This window comes from Gadus chalcogrammus, chromosome 23 (assembly GCF_026213295.1).
Source record: "Gadus chalcogrammus isolate NIFS_2021 chromosome 23, NIFS_Gcha_1.0, whole genome shotgun sequence".
Lineage (NCBI taxonomy): Eukaryota > Metazoa > Chordata > Actinopteri > Gadiformes > Gadidae > Gadus > Gadus chalcogrammus.
This window is the reverse complement of record NC_079434.1, coordinates 21,306,311-21,324,706: the sequence shown is the minus strand read 5'-3', so window position 1 is coordinate 21,324,706 and position 18,396 is coordinate 21,306,311. Positions and strand designations below refer to the sequence as shown.

The window sequence follows — 18,396 nt, the reverse complement described above, 5'->3', positions numbered from 1 at the left end:
AGAGGACAGAGACAGAGGACAGAGACAGAGACAGAGACAGAGACAGAGAGAGAGAGAGAGAGAGAGAGATAGAACGAGAGATAGAACGAGAGCGAGAGAGAGAGAGAGAGAGAGAGAGAGAGAGAAAAAAACAAAGGAAAGAGCGCGCGGCGGCGGCGGCGGGGCGGCGGCGGCGGCGGCCCAGAGCCCCCTCCCTCATAATAGTTTGTTGTGATAAGCCATTGTGAGAGAGGCACGCGCACCCCAAGGCTGTCAATTTGATTAGCCATTATACTGCACGTTTAATTGCAGTTATTGGCTCGTCATCCCCCCGCTCCGCTGAAGAGGCCGCGCTGCGACCCCACACTGCCATCAGGTGTGTGCACAGCGCTTCATTATCCCGCAGGAAGACGAGCCGCACACGTCCTCGGAGCGCGTGTGTCCCGCGCCCATTATACCTGTCAATTGGCTATGTGCATAATTGTAATTTCAGTTTTAAATGCTGCCACATAATCAACTGGCATTAGCACCTGACGCAACCGAACAGAGACTAAGTGTGTCAGCCGCGTGTGCACGCGCGCGTGAGAGGGGGAGAGATAGTGAGTGTTTAATGGCTTTCTATTGCTGCCCGCATGACATGCACAGCTGTTGACCAGCGATGCGCAGGTCGGGTCAACAACCGAGCCATGCCATCCCATAATGGAGCCTCGGCTACTGTTGCCAAGGTAGAAGCAGCCGGGCTGGCACCGACTGCGCACAGTAATTCCTCCGTGCTCAAATAAAATACACACACACACGTTTAGAAACACACACACCACACACTCACACACACACACATTTAGAAACACACACACAGTTTGCAGCAATTGACTGACAGGTGTCAGAAAGGCAGGGCTAAAATGTTACAGGTAGTTATTGAATTTAGAGCCCCTCAACTCTTCCTACCTCTAACACACACACACACACACACACACACACACACACACACACACACACACACACACACACACACACACACACACACACACACACACACACACACACACACACACACACACACACACACACACACACAAGCGCTTTGTTCCTGCACTGACACCATTTCAATTTGCTCCACAAATCTGCAGTATTTTCAGCCTGACTGCCTAAGGAGCAAACCAGCTGTGAAATTGCCTCTCTCCCGGGCGGGTAGGAGCCCCCCCCCCCCCCCAACCTGCTCCTGTGACTCCCTTTTCATCCAATAGACCCTCCCTCCCTCCCTCCCCACCTGCCCCCCCAAACAACCCCCACCCTAATGAAAGCATGCATCCAGAACGCTGTGCTGGCCGTGGCCAGGTGACCCCCCCGCGGCCGTGGCCAGGAGACCCCCCCGCGGCCGTGGCCAGGTGACCCCCCCGCGGCCGTGGCCAGGTGACCCCCCCGCGGCCGTGGCCAGGTGACCCCCCCGCGGCCGTGGCCAGGTGACCCCCCCGCGGCCGTGGCCAGGTGACCCCCCCGCGGCCCTGGCGCAGGGCGCTGTCCGCTCAGGCCTTGGTGTGCCTCTGGGGGGCGCTGTTTAGGGGATACATGAAGATAAAAGCAGGAGAAAGAGAAGCTAAATCACACAAATGGCCACAATCACTAAAGCACAGAGCAACAGTCTCAAAGTGTCCGTCTCACAATAGAGCCAGCACTCCGGCCCCCCCCCCCATCTGAACCACATCCACTCCGGCCCCCCCCCCATCTGAACCACATCCACTCCGGCCCCCCCCCATCTGAACCACATCCACTCCGGCCCCCCCCCCATCTGAACCACATCCACTCCGGCCCCCCCCCCATCTGAACCACATCCACTCCGGCCCCCCCCCCCCATCTGAACCACATCCACTCCGGCCCCCCCCCATCTGAACCACATCCACTCTGGCCCCCCCCATCTGAACCACATCCACTCCGGCCCCCCCCCATCTGAACCACATCCACTCTGCCCCCCCCCCATCTGAACCACATCCACTCTGGCCCCCCCCATCTGAACCACATCCACTCCGGCCCCCCCCCCCCATCTGAACCACATCCACTCCGGCCTCCCCCCATCTGAACCACATCCACTCCGGCCCCCCCCATCTGAACCACATCCACTCCGGCCCCCCCCATCTGAACCACATCCACTCCGGCCCCCCCCCCATCTGAACCACATCCACTCTGGCCCCCCCCATCTGAACACATCCACTCCGGCCCCCCCCCCATCTGAACCACATCCACTCCGGCCTCCCCCCATCTGAACCACATCCACTCCGGCCCCCCCCATCTGAACCACATCCACTCCGGCCCCCCCCATCTGAACCACATCCACTCTGCCCCCCCCCCATCTGAACCACATCCACTCTGGCCCCCCCCATCTGAACCACATCCACTCCGGCCCCCCCCCCATCTGAACCACATCCACTCCGGCCCCCCCCCCATCTGAACCACATCCACTCCGGCCCCCCCCCCATCTGAACCACATCCACTCCGGCCCCCCCCCATCTGAACCACATCCACTCTGGCCCCCCCCATCTGAACCACATCCACGCTGGTTCTCCTGAAGTTCTCCACTGGCGTGTCCAATGGAAAGCTGTCGACTCCGTGGACGCCACTGTGTGTGTGTGTGTGTGTGTGTGTGTGTGTGTGTGTGTGTGTGTGTGTGTGTGTGTGTGTGTGTGTGTGTGTGTGTGTGTGTGTGTGTGTCCGTCCAATTGAAGTCACCCAACTTGGATAACTTGTCTTGGATCATGTTTAAATAGTCTCCAGACCAAAATATCACTGCAGAGACAACACAAACAAGGCCTCCGTGCTGCACTCCACCTCTGCAACCCAGTGCTCAACGGCTCAGTTGCAAATGTGCCTGCTGCACTAAATACACAACCATCAATATCCAGCCCCCACACAAGTGGCAGCTGCTGGGGGGGGGGACGCTCAGAGAGAGGGAGAGGGGGCGAGAGAGAGGGAGAGGGGGCGAGAGAGAGGGAGAGGTGGCGAGAGAGAGGGAGAGGGGGCGAGAGAGGGAGAGGTGGCGAGAGAGGGAGAAGGGGCGAGAGAGAGAAAGTGAGAGAGCGCGATAGAAAGAGAGAGCAATAGAGAGAGAGAGAGAGAAAACATACATTTCCCCGAGCTGCAGCGAGGGCAACAAGCCTCTAAACTCTCGAGCTCCTTTAGAAGCCTTATTGCCGGTTGTGGTCTTCGCACCGATCAGCCTCACAAGACACCATAATGAGTCAATATATGTAAATCTTTACTAGGCAAACACGGCGGGAAACAAAGGCATTTAACTGGTGCTCTCGTCCGCAAGCCTCCGACGATTCAGCACCGGTAATTTCTTCCCATTGAAAGGCATAATTGCCTGCTATTTGAAGATATTCATGCTCAATTTTTGAAATTAATTTCAATTGGGGGGGAAATGTAGAAATGTCAGCTCCAGTGAAAGGGATTTGATTTCAATTATCCTCGCTCAAAGGACTGTGATTTCCAAATACACTTAAGCAAAATCATGACAAGAATTTTTGTTCGGCGAAATTCAGTGTTTAAAGAGCGATTAGGCGATAATGGGGCGGCTTTGAGCCAGCGCTGAATGCAGCCGTCTCCCTCTGAAAGGCACTCAATTATCTCTGATTGCTCCCGCTATAATGTATCAAATAGAGATACCTGCTATTGCCGTAATTTGTGTGAAAATTAACATGCTGCAATTTCCACTAGAGGGAAAAAGGAGCACTAATGGGAGCCTGAGCGTACATCAATAAAACGAGGGTGAGAGAGGCAGGCACACACGCACACACTTACACACACACAGACAGAGCGAGAGAGAGAGCGAGAGCTGTGGAGGGATGGAGGAACAGAGAGAAGGAAACTGGGGAGGAGAGAAGGAGGCTGGAGCGGTTGAAAGAGGAGAGGAGGATGGGGAACAAAGCTCTGGACAGACGCATGGAACTGAAAACAGAAGGGTACGTATGGCGAGCGCAGAGAAGAGCCAGACGAGGAGCGAGAGAGAGAGGCTCAGAGAAAAAAAGAGAAAGAAAGAAATTTAATTTACTGAAAATATTACAAATTGCACCTGTGCATAACTCCCTCGAATTACCAACCAATCAAGGCAGAGTGCCTATTACTCTCCCATTACATGGAGATCAGATCACGCTCTGATTCTGTGTCCAGAGAGAGAGAGCGAGAGAGAGAGCAAAAGCGAGAGAGCAAGAGCGAGAGAGAGAGGGAGCGAGAGCGAGAGCAGAGACGTAACACCCACAGCGATGGTAAATGTAGCGTGATGCAGGGGAGAAGATGGAAAAAAGGAAAACATGGAGGAGTCACAGGCAGGACTGAAACGACACCATCGTAACATTAGACAATCCATCGAGCCACCGTCCAAATACAAACAAATACACCCCATATCCTAATTTAAATACATGAATACATCAAATATATCATATATAAAATTAGGCCTGCCTATCAGGCCTACTATTAGGCAAATTGAATTTAAATTGTTGCCCATATTCATAGTCAGTTGGAAACAACAGTACGTCTCCGTGCCAATTAGCATGCAGCCATGAGAGCTAAGTGGGTCATATTTATTATGCATTATGTATATTGAGGTAAGCTGAAGGTTTAATTTAGTATGGGCCACGAGTCAATTTAACAGTGTGCTCTACCTGCTGCCACGATCACGTAGTGAGACTCCGAAGTCTGCATAATATGTTGTTATGCTGCACTTGACTTTTACGTGTCTGATAAAAAATAACCAGTTTCAAAGCCAATAAGAGACAGTGATTCAGCCACATGTCTTTGGCTGGGCAGCGTTGGACCGAACAAATCAAACAAAAAGGAAAAAAGCAAACCCACAAAAAAGGTTAATTTATAGGATCAGGTTTAAGCCTGGATGGCTCGCGGGGCAAGGCCAACTGAAGTCCAGGAGCAGCCGTGACTGTAAAAGACTAGGACTGGCTGTACAGAGTACTCTGACACCATTTACAATACATATCAGACATACCAGCCCTCAGCGAGGGCAGCCTCAAGTAAAAGTATGCTCAATTGATTCACTCCGCTACCAGTTTGACCACCAATACATGCATTTCACCCATTTATTTAATCAATAAACTTTGACATTTCTGTCAATCAAGATTCAAATATTAGATCAAGTTAAAAAATCACAATTGCGGCCGTCATTCTGTCAATATCAATCAGTCCACCTTAAAAGCACATGAGGGGGAACTCAAGCAAAGGTAAAGGCAGGGCTCTAAAGTGCGACCAATTTGGTCGCACATGCGACCTAATTTCTCAATGGTGCGACTAAAAAAAATCGGAGGTCGCACCGGTGCAACCAGCCGTTCAAAAAGAAAAAAACTCTGCGACTCTGAAAGGCCCATATCATGGTCCAAACCAATCAGAGATAATGAAGAGCGGGACCCCCCTCTGATTGGCCGTGGTCCAGATATTCCTGTTTATTCTACTTCATTTAAGAATGCTCGTCAGAATTTTGCGATTTTCACTGGCTACAATATTGCATCTGTCAGTTGTCAAATTTGCTGAACAAAATGTTAAACTTCAATAATTGTTCAGTCAACTTATATCGTGCATTTATTTAAGCTCTCAACAGCATAACCATACAGCTTCGCCACATCGGCGGGAAAACACGGCACACGCAAAGTAGGCTACATCCATGGAATCAGCCGTTGAAAACCAGTCTGCATGAATCGTATGACAACTGGATGGCAGGGGATGCGGACAAGGTATACACCGCAGGGGAGAACATGAGAGCCCCAGCTCGCCGCATAGTAGCCTGGGTGCTTTAAGCATGGAATAAGCTGGATACGGAGTGGATGAAAAACGATGTGTGTGTTTGTGTGTCACTCTGTTCGAGCCTGCATGAGAGTTCAATGTTGTCATTAGCTGTTACGTCTTTCTGACCAATCGCAGTTCAAGGCCGACCTGGGCTGTTCCACTTCGGGAGGGGGCGCTCAGTTACTCCCCTCTAGACAAAACGGAATTGGTTGCGACGTTGACCCGGCGCCGCCTGAAACGTTAACGGGCCACCGGGAATTCTCCCAACTCTCCCGATTACCACTCTGCGTGTTCGTGCGTGCGTGCGTGCGTGCCTGTGTGTGTGTGCAGGCGTTATTCAATTGCCTGGTAAACATATAGGCCTACGGTAATATTCATACTGGTTTAAATAATGCATTTGATAGTAGGCTATTTCCCATCGTTGCTGAGCAAGAGTTTTGTTCGAAAGTTCAGTGATAGAAAACAAATAATAGCCCGGGCTATTGCCAAAGATCAAGAAGGCCAAACTACATGAGTTGGCCATCAGAGGGGCATGTGACTGCAATTGAGGATAGTCCATAAGACCTGGAGCCATGAGATGTTCAGTTTGAAGTTTCAGTTTAAAACACTTGCACTTTTAATTTAGATTTTCTTTTTATTTCATTTATCTTCAGATGTTTTAAGTTTAAATTGCAGCTCAGTGAAGCACTTAAATCACCAAAATGTTTCAGTGAAATTACCTTTCTTGTGCAAATATTCAAATAAAGAACATTAGGTTGACCAGATTCTTAGTTCATCACTTACAAGTCAATATTGCCTACATGGACAGCTATTTAAAAAACGTGAACCTGTAAAACTGCAGTGTTGAATGCGATATGGTCGACAATTTGGGTGCACCTAACTTTTGTGCTGGTGCACCTAAGAAAAAAAGTTAGGCGCACCAGTGCAACCAGTGAAAAATGTTAGTTTAGAGCCCTGAAAGGTGTGTGCAAGTGAGAGAGGGAGCAAGAGGAAGAAATGGGTAGAAACTAGGCGGCAGAGGAGGCAGAGCGCAGGTAGGGGCCAGCGGGCACCGAGAGTTAAATGTTTTATTCAGCCATCAGTTTAAAGTGCCAGGCCCCTCAGGCCCAGCGATGGACGCCTAAGTGGCTATGGTGACAGGACAAATTGGTCTTCTGGTTTACAACCTGTCGCCACAGAGCTAGACCCAGCAAAGCAACAGGGAGAGGCGAGAGATAAAGAGAGATAGAGAAAGAGAGATCGAGCAGAAGAGAGAGAGAGCGAGATAAAAAAGTGAGAGAGATAAAGAGGGAGCGAGAGAGGGACGGGGGGGGAGGGAAAGAAACTGGGCACAGAGTGCCACATGTAAGACAGAAAAGAGTGCTGTGTGGAGGTTTGCCATGAATAGTGAGACTGAACAAAACATTGATTGAACCATCACAGCAAATTGAACAAGGCAGCTTTTCTTTTAAATCCAGTGGTCAAGCTAACAAAGTGTTGCGCAGGCATAAAACAGATGGCTGGAAGCTCTCCAAAGGGAACACCTCAACCTGGATGCCCAGTGCCGGGAACCAATGCAAACGAACATGCACAAAGTGGGACATGGGGCCCCTAGATACACGGCAGCTCTGAATGAAGACAAAAAATAGGATAGCTGAATGCCAATGAAAACAGTGTCTGCAAGTGTGGTGAACATTGGAGATATTATCTATATAAAAAAGGTGCAACTTTAGCTCTATAGCACCACCACCTGGGAAAATGGAGTTATTCAATCTAAACGTGTTCAGTACAAGTCAGCGGGTTCAGACCGCAAGGGTGAGCGCTCTGTTCAGAGATCAGTCACTCACTTCATCTGATGCAGCCTGTGTGTGTGTGTGTGTGTACATGTGGGTGTGTGTGTGTGTGTGTACATGTGTGTGTACATGTGTGTGTACGTGTGTACGTGTGTGTGTGTGTGTGTGTGTGTGTGTGTGTGTGTGTACATGTGGGTGTGTGTTACCTCTGGTCTGAGTGTAGCCCTGGTGCAGGCGGGGCAGATGGGCCCATGGCGAGAGAAGGAGATGGGCAAACGCCTGGTTCTGTTCTGGCAGGCCTGGTCCTCACAAACCAGCCATCCCTAGGAGAGAGAGACAGAGACAGACACAGACAGAGAGAGACAGACAGAGAGACAGACAGAGAGAGACAGACAGAGACAGAGAGAGAGAGGAAGAGACACAGAAAGAGAGATTAGCCCCAGTGCTTTCATCAAGGGGACAATCTTTCATGTATAAATATTAGTAACATGTAACGATACATACCGTACCGACATTTTTTCGGTACGGTCTAACAGTTCCATGCACGTTTTGTTTAGGTGCGTACTGATTTTTTCTTTTTAATGATTTATTGATTATCACACTCTGTGTGTCTCGTCTTGTCGTGATGTTTTGTATTGAGGAACACAATGGAAATAAGTCCTGGACTTTATTGTGTTTTTATCCTCAATTGTATTTGATGTCTTTTCATGTGTGCAAGACATTTGTTTGATACAATTTAATAAATCAAAATGAAATCAAAAATTAACTTGTCTGTAAATTGTTCCTTTTCAGCAGTATTGACCTACTTTTTTGTATTTATTGTTGAAAGTTTGTTAAAAACCCAAATTTTGCTTGTTATAAATGATAAAAAATAAATGTATGTTTGGTTTCTTTTAATCCTTCTGTAACGAAAATCATACCGAACCGTGACTTAAAAACCGAGGTATGTACAGAATCGTGACTTTTGTGTATCGTTAAACCCCTAATAAATATACAAGTATTTTTTTATAATTACCACTCCTATTGGCTGCATCAAATCAAGCGAATGATTATAGATATCGTAAACTTCAAATTTGTACGTAAAAATATATATAGATATATTCTTTTTTTTTAATATATATAAATGTTGGACACATAATGGCAGAATGTAAAAGGTGAGGATTGAGGAGCAGGGGTCAAGATGGTGGGAGGTTGCTGGGCAGGAGAAGAGGACGAACTTCAAGGGCCCATGCCGGGGAGGGAGAATGACATCTGCGGACGGGTTCCACCTGCCGCACTCGCCAAACCTGCTCCATCCAGAACCAGCGATTTATAGTTCCAGACATGTGCTCCAGTGAAACCCTTCCAGAGCTACGTGTCCCCCGGTTCTCCCCAACGCAGACGGAACCCTTCTGCCATCCTCAACCGGCTCCCACCTTCTGTATCCACCGCTCTCTGTTGACGTCTCCGTCATCAGCGCCCCCCGGGGTAAGCCGGAGGCAGGTGCTGTGGTTAGCCGTGGCCCAACCCCCCCACCCTTCTGTGAACACACACGCCTTTTATGACCCGTCATTACCAAGGGGGGGAGGGGGGTAATGCCAACTAATGACAGACCAGCCGTCCTCTACTTTGAATGGCTTTTCTACAATGCCTTCTCTTGGCGCGTCCGCACACTTTAGACTAAAGGTCTGCTGGACCAGGTGAGCCTGGACCAGCGTTAGACTAAAGGCCTGCTGGACCAGGTGAGCCTGGACCAGCGTTAGACTAAAGGTCTGCTGGACCAGGTGAGCCTGGACCAGCGTTAGACTAAAGGCCTGCTGGACCAGGTGAGCCTGGACCAGCGTTAGACTAAAGGCCTGCTGGACCAGGTGAGCCTGGACCAGCGTTAGACTAAAGGCCTGCTGGACCAGGTGAGCCTGGACCAGCGTTAGACTAAAGGTCTGCTGGACCAGGTGAGCCTGGACCAGCCTGGACCAGCGTTGGCCAAAAGATGGCCAACACCGATGATGTTTTGCACAGGAATGTATCAGCAATAACATTCACAATCCAAATCAAAGCGATTAAATGATCATCTTTTTTACTTCAACCAGCCCTGAATCATTAACTCTACAGCCGACTGCAGCCGTGGCCGGTACGTCTTGTACATCCACACACATCTTCACCAGTCGGCAAATTTACCTTGAAAACAAACAACCATTACGGTCCACAGCAGGGTTCTGTGTTCTGTGTTAATCATTGAGGTGGACCCTCAATACGCAGTTTCAATTTATCTTTACCAGGACAGCAAGACGGTTGTAATCTGAAAATGAACCGCCGAGACGACACAAGAGTCAGGAGGCTAACCCTGATCGTTACCACACCATCACACACACAAACCCCCCTCTAACACACACACACACACACAAACCCCTCTCTAACACACACACACACACACACAAACCCCCCTCTAACACACACACACACAAACCCCCCTCTAACACACACACACAAACCCCCAGCCAAACCCCTTTAACACACACACACACACACACACACACACACACACAGCCAATCTCCTCTAACACACACACACAAACCCCCAGCAAATCCCCTCTCACACACACACACACACACACACAGACACAGACACACACAGCCGATCTCCTCGAACACACACACACACACTCCCCTCTAACACACAGACACACACACAGCCAATCCCCTCTAAAACACACACACAGCCAATCTCCTCTAACACACACACACACACACACACACCCCTCTAACACGCTCAAACACCCACGTCTGCAGGTTCACAGCTTTACCAACAGATCCATGAACCAGGAAGACTAATTATCCCAACACTTTAGCAAAAAGACTGCAAGGCATCATGGGAAACCCGAGCGCTTGCCACGCACTGATAACGCCGGGCGAGGACAATGCACCACGGAAATGGGAGATAAGTTCACTGTGTGCGTTTTTCATTGTGCTGCTTACATTATTATTTGCATTTGATCTCAATATTTCCTTTTGGTTCCCAGTGACAGACTAGGTACACATTGCTGTTCCCATGGGATGTCCTTGAGCTATTAAGGCCACAACCCTACATTGTCTCCTTGATCACAGGTTTTTATCAGCATAATCATTCAAATGATACATTAATATTAATGGCACAATTAAATAATATGATAAATGCCAGATCTACTTTTTAAAAGAAGGGTCCGGTCTAAATATTGCAGCAGAGTATCTTGGATCAGTGACTCGGCTGACCTGCACACACACACCCTACCTGCACACACACACCCTACCTGCACACACACACCCTACCTGCACACACACACCCCTGCATGAGAGCCATGGACGCTTGGCCCTGAAAAACACACACACACTTAATTGAGGCGGGTATGACAGACAGAAAGGAAACTAAAGCATGGAGCGCATTGAGGGGAGAAAAAACCCACATCTAATTAAGGCATTTAGCGAGAGTGTGTGTACCAGAGTGTGTATGAACGTGAGTGTTAGTGGGGAAGGAGCACAGAGTGTGTGTACCAGAGTGTGTATTAACGCGAGTGTTAGTGGGGAAGGAGCACAGAGTGTGTGTACCAGAGTGTGTATGAACGCGAGTGTTAGTGGGGAGGGAGCACAGAGTGTGTGTACCAGAGTGTGTATGAACGCGAGTGTTAGTGGGGAGGGAGCACAGAGACTGGAGGTGGCTACAGTCGGACGCGTCGCAGAATAAAGGCCCATAATTGCATAATTACAGCAGTGGATACCTGACACGCTGAATGCAGACGTCAAATGAGTTCCACATAATTTAACCAAACAGAGGCAAGACCAGGGCAGTGACTCCCCCCTCCGTCGCAAGACACATCGTCTGGAGCCACACACACACACACACACACACACACACACCCACCCAACGCCAGGACTGACCCTCACCGTAGATCTAGGTCTGTGGCCTCTCTCCAGTGAAGGCGAGTCTGGACCTTCTCTAGCTGGACTCTGTTTAGGACCCAGGCGTATCTCCTAGCAGGGTTGGCTCTCATGTTGTATCGTATAAATCTCTAATTCACCCGTTTTCTCATCACGCATGTCAGTGAATGGTAAAGATAATTTAAATTAACGCACACTGATTGTCTTTACCGATGGAATTCACCTGAAATGTGCCAACACGCACAGACACACGCACACGCTCCCCCCTCAAAGACCGGGACTGGTGGGCTCTCCTACTGGCTTTGTGCCTCGGCAATCAACACTTTCAGCTCCAACCTGAATAGGCCTGAAAAACCAGCCCCTCCCACACCCACACACAAACCCCTACCTAAACCCCCCCCCCCCCCACGCACACACACACACCCCTACCTAAACCCCCCCCCCCCCCCCCCACGCACACACACACACCCCTACCTACCTACACCCACCCTGAATTGGAGCCAAACCGTTCCACTTTGTACATCCTCTGCTTAATCAAAGCATCTCCATTCAACAATCTGACCTTTTGTTCAAAACAGGATTATCCCCTCCCTGGTCTTCCCTCCCCCTCTTCTCCTCCTTTCTCCCCCTCTTTACTCCCCCTTTCTCTCTCTCTTTTCTCCCACTTTCTCTCCCTCTTTTCTCCTCCTTTCTTCTCCCCCTTTCTCTCCCTCTTTTCTCCTCCATTCTCTCCCTCTTTTCTCCTCTCTCCCCCTCTTTTCTCCTCCTTTCTCTCCCTTTCTCTCCCTCTTTTCTCCCCCCGCCCCTCGGGTCTCCAGGGGCGACCCACATGACGAGGGTAATTGCAATAATTTGTTAAACGCCATGGCAACGGTGGTTAGACAGGAGGGGGAGGAAGGGGAGGGGGGGTTGTTGGACAGAGAACGAGTGACTACCATTTTGCCAAAGACAGTGGAAGGTGGGGGGGGGAGGGGAGGGAGAAACAAGTGTTTGTAGAGGCCCTGGGTGCTGGTTCATGGGTAATGGAAGCGGTGGGGAGGGCTGGTGGAAGCGTTGGGAGGTAATCCCAGTAATGATTAATGGCCCTGTGGTCGTGGCTAGAGAGGCTAACACATATATAACCACACACACACAGAGGTACAGGCCTTTCACTCTATCTGGCCGACAAACAGTTCTATTTGAACTCTCCCTTGGCCTGAAAGGAATCCTTAATTACACAATATTACCCCTCATCGCCCCACTGTGTGTGTGTGTGTGTGTGTGTGTGTGTGTGTGTGTGTGTGTGTATTCAGTGGTAGCAGCTGTTTCACAGGTTGCAACAAAGGGGTTTAGGGGCTCACTCCCCACACATTCTCTGCACTAATTGATTTCTGTTCAGCACTGTGGGAGTGTACCCCCCCTGCCCCTCAACCCAGCCCTGAATCCAACTACACACACACACCGTCTCGGCCTTTCAAACAGAGAGCATTCCACTCGCTCTAGACCCAAGGTGTTACAAGCCGCCACCATGACAGCCAGACTGAGCCAGCAACAGCGCTGCAGAGAGCCAGAGAGACAACGCTGGAATGCCCTCGTTGGCCCGGCACACATGGCGGCGCTCGTCAGGTGACAGATGGAGGTGCAGTCTGTCCCCACCGGCGGTGCAGGTACAGTCTGTACCTGAAAGAAAGCCGGGGCGAGACGGTGGGTCTAAAGGACTTCAGGGGAGGGACGTCCCGATGGAGAGGGTTCTTCAACACTCAATACATTAGAGAACGCCCTGGGCCTTGAGGGCCTTGAGGGCCACTGACGGCGCTCTTTATCACCCTCTGTTCACAAACCATTTCACCCTTAAAGGTTGTATCAGCGATGCTAGGCCGAAGCATAATGATCACATTCATCTGATCTTTCCTCCCGCTCCGCTAGCTGCCCGCCCCATAAGCAGGCCGGCAAAAAAATGCGTCTCTGTTGGCAGCCTATTCTCCGAGATCGCACACAAAAACAAATGGTACTACCAACCACTCAAAACCAAAATAAATAGTATTCCAACCAATCACCGACCAGGGCTTGGTGGGTGGGCGTTGCGCTGCGTTCACGATGGTCTTTACTGGATGCACGAAGCGCGGAACGGAGGGGCGAGCGGACTCTGTTTGGGATCTCGCTTCAGATACCAACAGAAGTGACGTTACCCAACGTTACCCAGCAGCTAGATTCACACTCTGCCCAGGCGGGGGTCTGCATGACCCCGAAAGAGGGACCCCCTAAAAAACAAGTGTCCAGGCTAAGGTGTTGTACTTCCAGCCTTCACTCCCCAGACTGCACCCTACCAGGAGGCCTCCTGGAGTAAGATGTGCAACTCCTTCATTACCTGGATGTGAATACATCGTTACTCATTTAGGATTCATGTCCGCTTAATGACTAAACAGAACTAGCATGAACTCCCGCAATGCATACGGGTTAAGACACGGCTGGCTAGTGTGCCATTTCACCTTACCTAACATTAATTAATTAATTATTCATTAACATTGGTTAATGCAGTAATAAGCATTAACTCAGGTCCAGCTACCTAGGGTAAGAGTATTGGTTAACCCTAACCTACAAACTCTGACCCCTCTGCTATTGCTAAATAACGTTTATTACTCAATTATCCAATATTCATGAATGGTTAATAAATGAACCTTTGATATACTTTCAAAGAATCTAATTAAAAGCTTGTTCTAGCATTAACCAGGACCATCTGGTATTAAATGGCCATTGTTGATCTAATTGTACAATTTAGAAGGCAGTCTTATCTGTAAACCTGAGTACATGTTCACGGCCTGCGCTGCATTCTCCTGCTGGTTTTGACTTATTCTTCCTCCGGTTCACAATGCCATGAATCACCATGTACAGTAGCCTCAGCCATTCACTGATTAATAATAGATTGTGTTTATGAAATGGAATTTAAATGCACACATTCAGTGCTGCGCCCTTCAAAGCCTCAAATAAGGTTCACATTTAAACCGACTGTATAGCAGAGGGAGAGCGCGAGAGAGAGGGAGACAGAGAGAGAGAGGGAGACAGAGAGAGAGGGAGACAGAGAGAGAGGGAGACAGAGAGAGAGAGGGAGAGCGAGAGAGAGAGAGGGAGACAGAGAGGAAGAGAGTGAGAACAGCTGGCTGCCTCGGGTACGGCACAAGCTGAAGCATTAGGGAATGAATGGAGTCTAAATTGAAACTAAATTAAGTCCATTTACTGCCCTGCAGGTGGGGAGGGGGTGGGTATGGGGGGGGGGGGGTATGGGGGGGCCTGTGTGTGACGCTGAACAGGAGGAAGTCTTCTGTGTATTCAGGAGAATAATGCTAAACAACAGAACCAACCCGAGTAGCAATAATCAGGAACACCCCCCCCCCCCACTGCAACAACCCAATACTCACACTGTAGTACTTCTTGATGTGTTTGCGGATGTCGAGCAGCAGCTTGTTGCTGATGTTGGCGTGGTAGTCGATGAGGCGGGCTCCGCAGGGGGCGTGGCAGCAGCGCATCAGCCCCGGCTCCAGCGTCTGGCCCTGGGGGAAACACAGCCCGTCGCGCCGGGGACATTCAGTTACGCCGAGGACTTTGTGAATTGCTAACGTTTATTTAGAAAACAAGAACGTCCGCACCAGGGGTAAGAGCGACCTAAAAGGGGTCACTAAAGCGGTTGGATAGTGGAGGTTCTGGGTTCAAACCCCAACGTCTGAGCAGTGGGGACCCTTGGGCAAGACGCCTCATCTGCTCCCTAATGACAATCTTCAGAAAAACTAAATAAAAACACTTCCTCTTTGGAAACAAGCCCCACACTAAGCACCAGATAAACGGGCGACGGGACCTGAGACATTGAGGACGGTTGGAACGCCTCATAACTTAGCTGAACAGCCCTCCACAAAAGAGCCAACGTCTGCAGACATGCAGCACTGAGGTGCTATTAGGGCCGACCCGCGGCGTCGTTCCCCCCCAACCTTCACAAAGGACATGCCAGGCATGAAGGGGCGTGTGGAGGGAGGCAGCGGTGCAGTCAGAACACCTGCGACCTGAAAACGGGAACGTCTGGTGGGCCAGAGGAACCAGGTCAACGTGACCTTAACCACTTCAAATCTTCCACTTGACAGCCAGACCTATAGTTAATGCAATAAAAAGAACTAGAAACCAAGCCGCATAACGATTACGCCGAATAGAACCGCTTAAGCACTCTGTGTGGAAGCAACCTCCTTTTGGGCTGCGGATGACAGCCACAGAAAGAGCTTCTGAGTTAAGAGTCGGCAGCGCACATGTATGGATGTGTCTGCTTGCGACACCCCCTCTACCATCTCCTTTGTGGTGCGGCGGGGTTGGCCTGTCCAAAAAAACCAAAGAGGTCACCACTTTCCCTCCTGTTCAGAGCCGTGTCCCAGCCTTCGCGCGTCACTGTTCCAGCACACATTCAGGATTTGGCTAAATACTGCAAACCGACACACTGAACAAATCCTTCTCTCCTTTCCTTTGGTTGAAGTGTCTTTTTTCCGAAGGCCTTACCGGAATGCCTCCCTGTTCTCTCCCCGTCATGCCCCCCCCCCCCCCACCAGCCCTCTACTGCCTTATCTCCCCCCGTCATTATCTCCCCGTTCCCTAGCCCTAACCCATTCCACACAGCACTCCCATAACAGCTTTTCCTCCTCCCTCCCATGGACTAACATGTATGCAGCAGGTATATACAAAGACAAAGTTAGATAGAAACGAATATAGTCATGTATTTCTGGCTGTTTGATTACCAATATAGAATACCCATGAAATGCTGGAGGGAAACCACATTAACTATCAACTCGCAAGGACACAACCGGTCGTCGTCTCAGCAACATATCCCATCTTCTAGCCAGGGCAGTATGGCCCTCTAACGATATACATTGCCTTTCTGGGTAGTAAACCTGCCAAAAAAGGGACTTTTTTGTCTCTCTTGTCAAGTCACTCAACCTCAAACAGTACCAGCATGGTACTGAATAACCAAAAACTGCAAATAGACAAGAAACTCTTTGTAGATTATTTTCCTTCCCCAAATCATTACAATTCCCTCCCTCATTCCTCCCATGCAATAACTTCCCGCCTCCCTCTCTGCCGCTCCTCTCTCCCCTGCGTCTGCCTCCCAGAGTCAAGGCCTGGCTGTCCTCGGGCTGTCCTCTGGCCAACCACCCTAATTAACTGACTGACTTATTGGTGTCTCAACGTGTGTGTCTGAGGGTCTGACCAAACCAAAGGTCTCGTTGTCTTAGACAGTCACACACCAGGTACCACGTCCTGAGGGCTGTTGTTTGATAGTTTCGACAGGATTGTTTCTTCTTCAGGTAACTGATTGGTCTTGTATACTCAACTCAAACGTCAACTGTGTGCTATCCATGTCAGCATACAGAGCAAACATCTTTTGGTTCTTGTAATTGTCTGGCATCAGGATTCAGGTTGTGTTCGCGTCTCACATTTACATGTGGGTTTAATGGAGTTCGTCTTGACATCCATTTGGTTACTCATTCCCCATGTTAATATTACTTTGGTTATCTTTGCCTGTAGGGGTGGGAGGGTAATCCTAGTTTTATGACTGTCGGTGAGACATGAGTAGGCTGTGTGCCCTTCTCATTAGAAGATGATAACACAAACACACATCTGTAGCCACTTGTCAGCCCAAGGTTGCACTACTCTGTGCGCATGCACGTGCGCATGTGCGTGTGTTTACATCTACATGCATGCATGTTTTTGTGTTTGCGTGTGGTCCATGCGCAACAGGGTTAGGGTTTGTAAGTTGCAGAACCCGAGCTCTGCCAATGAAAACAGAGCTGAGCTGGGCAGCGGTCCAGCAGCAGGCGGAGACTCAACACACTCTGGGTCATCAGGAGTCCATCACAGGACATCTGACGCCCCTAATTAAACATTAAAGAAACAACGTTGAGGCTGTCTCCGCCTCAGATGCGTTGCCTCAACACCGTGTATTGTGTTGTGTATAGATGCTGGGGTGTTGTGTATAGATTATGGGCTGTTGTGTATAGGTGATGGGCTGTTGTGTATAGGTGCTGTGTATAGATGATGGGCTGTTGTGCATAGGTGATGGGCTGTTGTGTATAGGTGTTGTGTATAGGTGATGGGCTGTTGTGTATAGGTGATGGGCTGTTGTGCATAGGTGATGGGCTGTTGTGTATGGGTGATGGGCTGTTGTGTATAGGTGTTGTGTATAGGTGATGGGCTGTTGTGTATAGATGATGGGCTGTTGTGCATAGGTGATGGGCTGTTGTGTATGGGTGATGGGCTGTTGTGTATAGGTGATGGGCTGTTGTGTATAGGTGATGGGCTGTTGTGTATGGGTGATGGGCTGTTGTGTATGGGTGATGGGCTGTTGTGTATAGGTGATGGGCTGTTGTGTATAGGTGATGGGCTGTTGTGTATGGGTGATGGGCTGTTGTGTATGGGTGTTGTGTATAGGTGATGGGCTGTTGTGTATAGGTGTTGTGTATGGGTGTTGTGTATAGGTGATGGGCTGTTGTGTATAGGTGATGGGCTGTTGTGTATAGGTGATGGGCTGTTGTGTATAGGTGTTGTGTATGGGTGATGGGCTGTTGTGTATGGGTGATGGGCTGTTGTGTATAGGTGTTGTGTATGGGTGATGGGCTGTTGTGTATGGGTGTTGTGTATAGGTGATGGGCTGTTGTGTATAGGTGATGGGCTGTTGTGTATAGGTGATGGGCTGTTGTGTATAGGTGTTGTGTATGGGTGATGGGCTGTTGTGTATGGGTGATGGGCTGTTGTGTATAGGTGTTGTGTATGGGTGATGGGCTGTTGTGTATAGGTGTTGTGTATGGGTGTTGTGTATAGGTGATGGGCTGTTGTGTATAGGTGATGGGCTGTTGTGTATAGGTGATGGGCTGTTGTGTATAGGTGTTGTGTATGGGTGATGGGCTGTTGTGTATAGGTGATGGGCTGTTGTGTATAGGTGTTGTGTATGGGTGATGGGCTGTTG

At 49.7% G+C, this 18,396-nt stretch overlaps 1 protein-coding gene across 1 annotated transcript in view; it reads right to left on the bottom strand.

The window, feature by feature from the left end:
- Window positions 1-6,919: 6,919 nt before the first annotated feature.
- pola1 (polymerase (DNA directed), alpha 1) overlaps window positions 6,920-18,396 on the bottom strand; it is a 49,351-nt gene continuing 37,874 nt past the window's right edge. The window contains exons 34-36 of the mRNA XM_056583981.1: window positions 14,819-14,950; window positions 7,739-7,855; window positions 6,920-6,940 (exon numbers count right to left, since the gene is read on the bottom strand). Of these exons, the coding sequence (XP_056439956.1) occupies window positions 6,920-6,940; window positions 7,739-7,855; window positions 14,819-14,950 (270 nt within the window). The remainder of the gene's footprint in view (window positions 6,941-7,738; window positions 7,856-14,818; window positions 14,951-18,396) is intronic.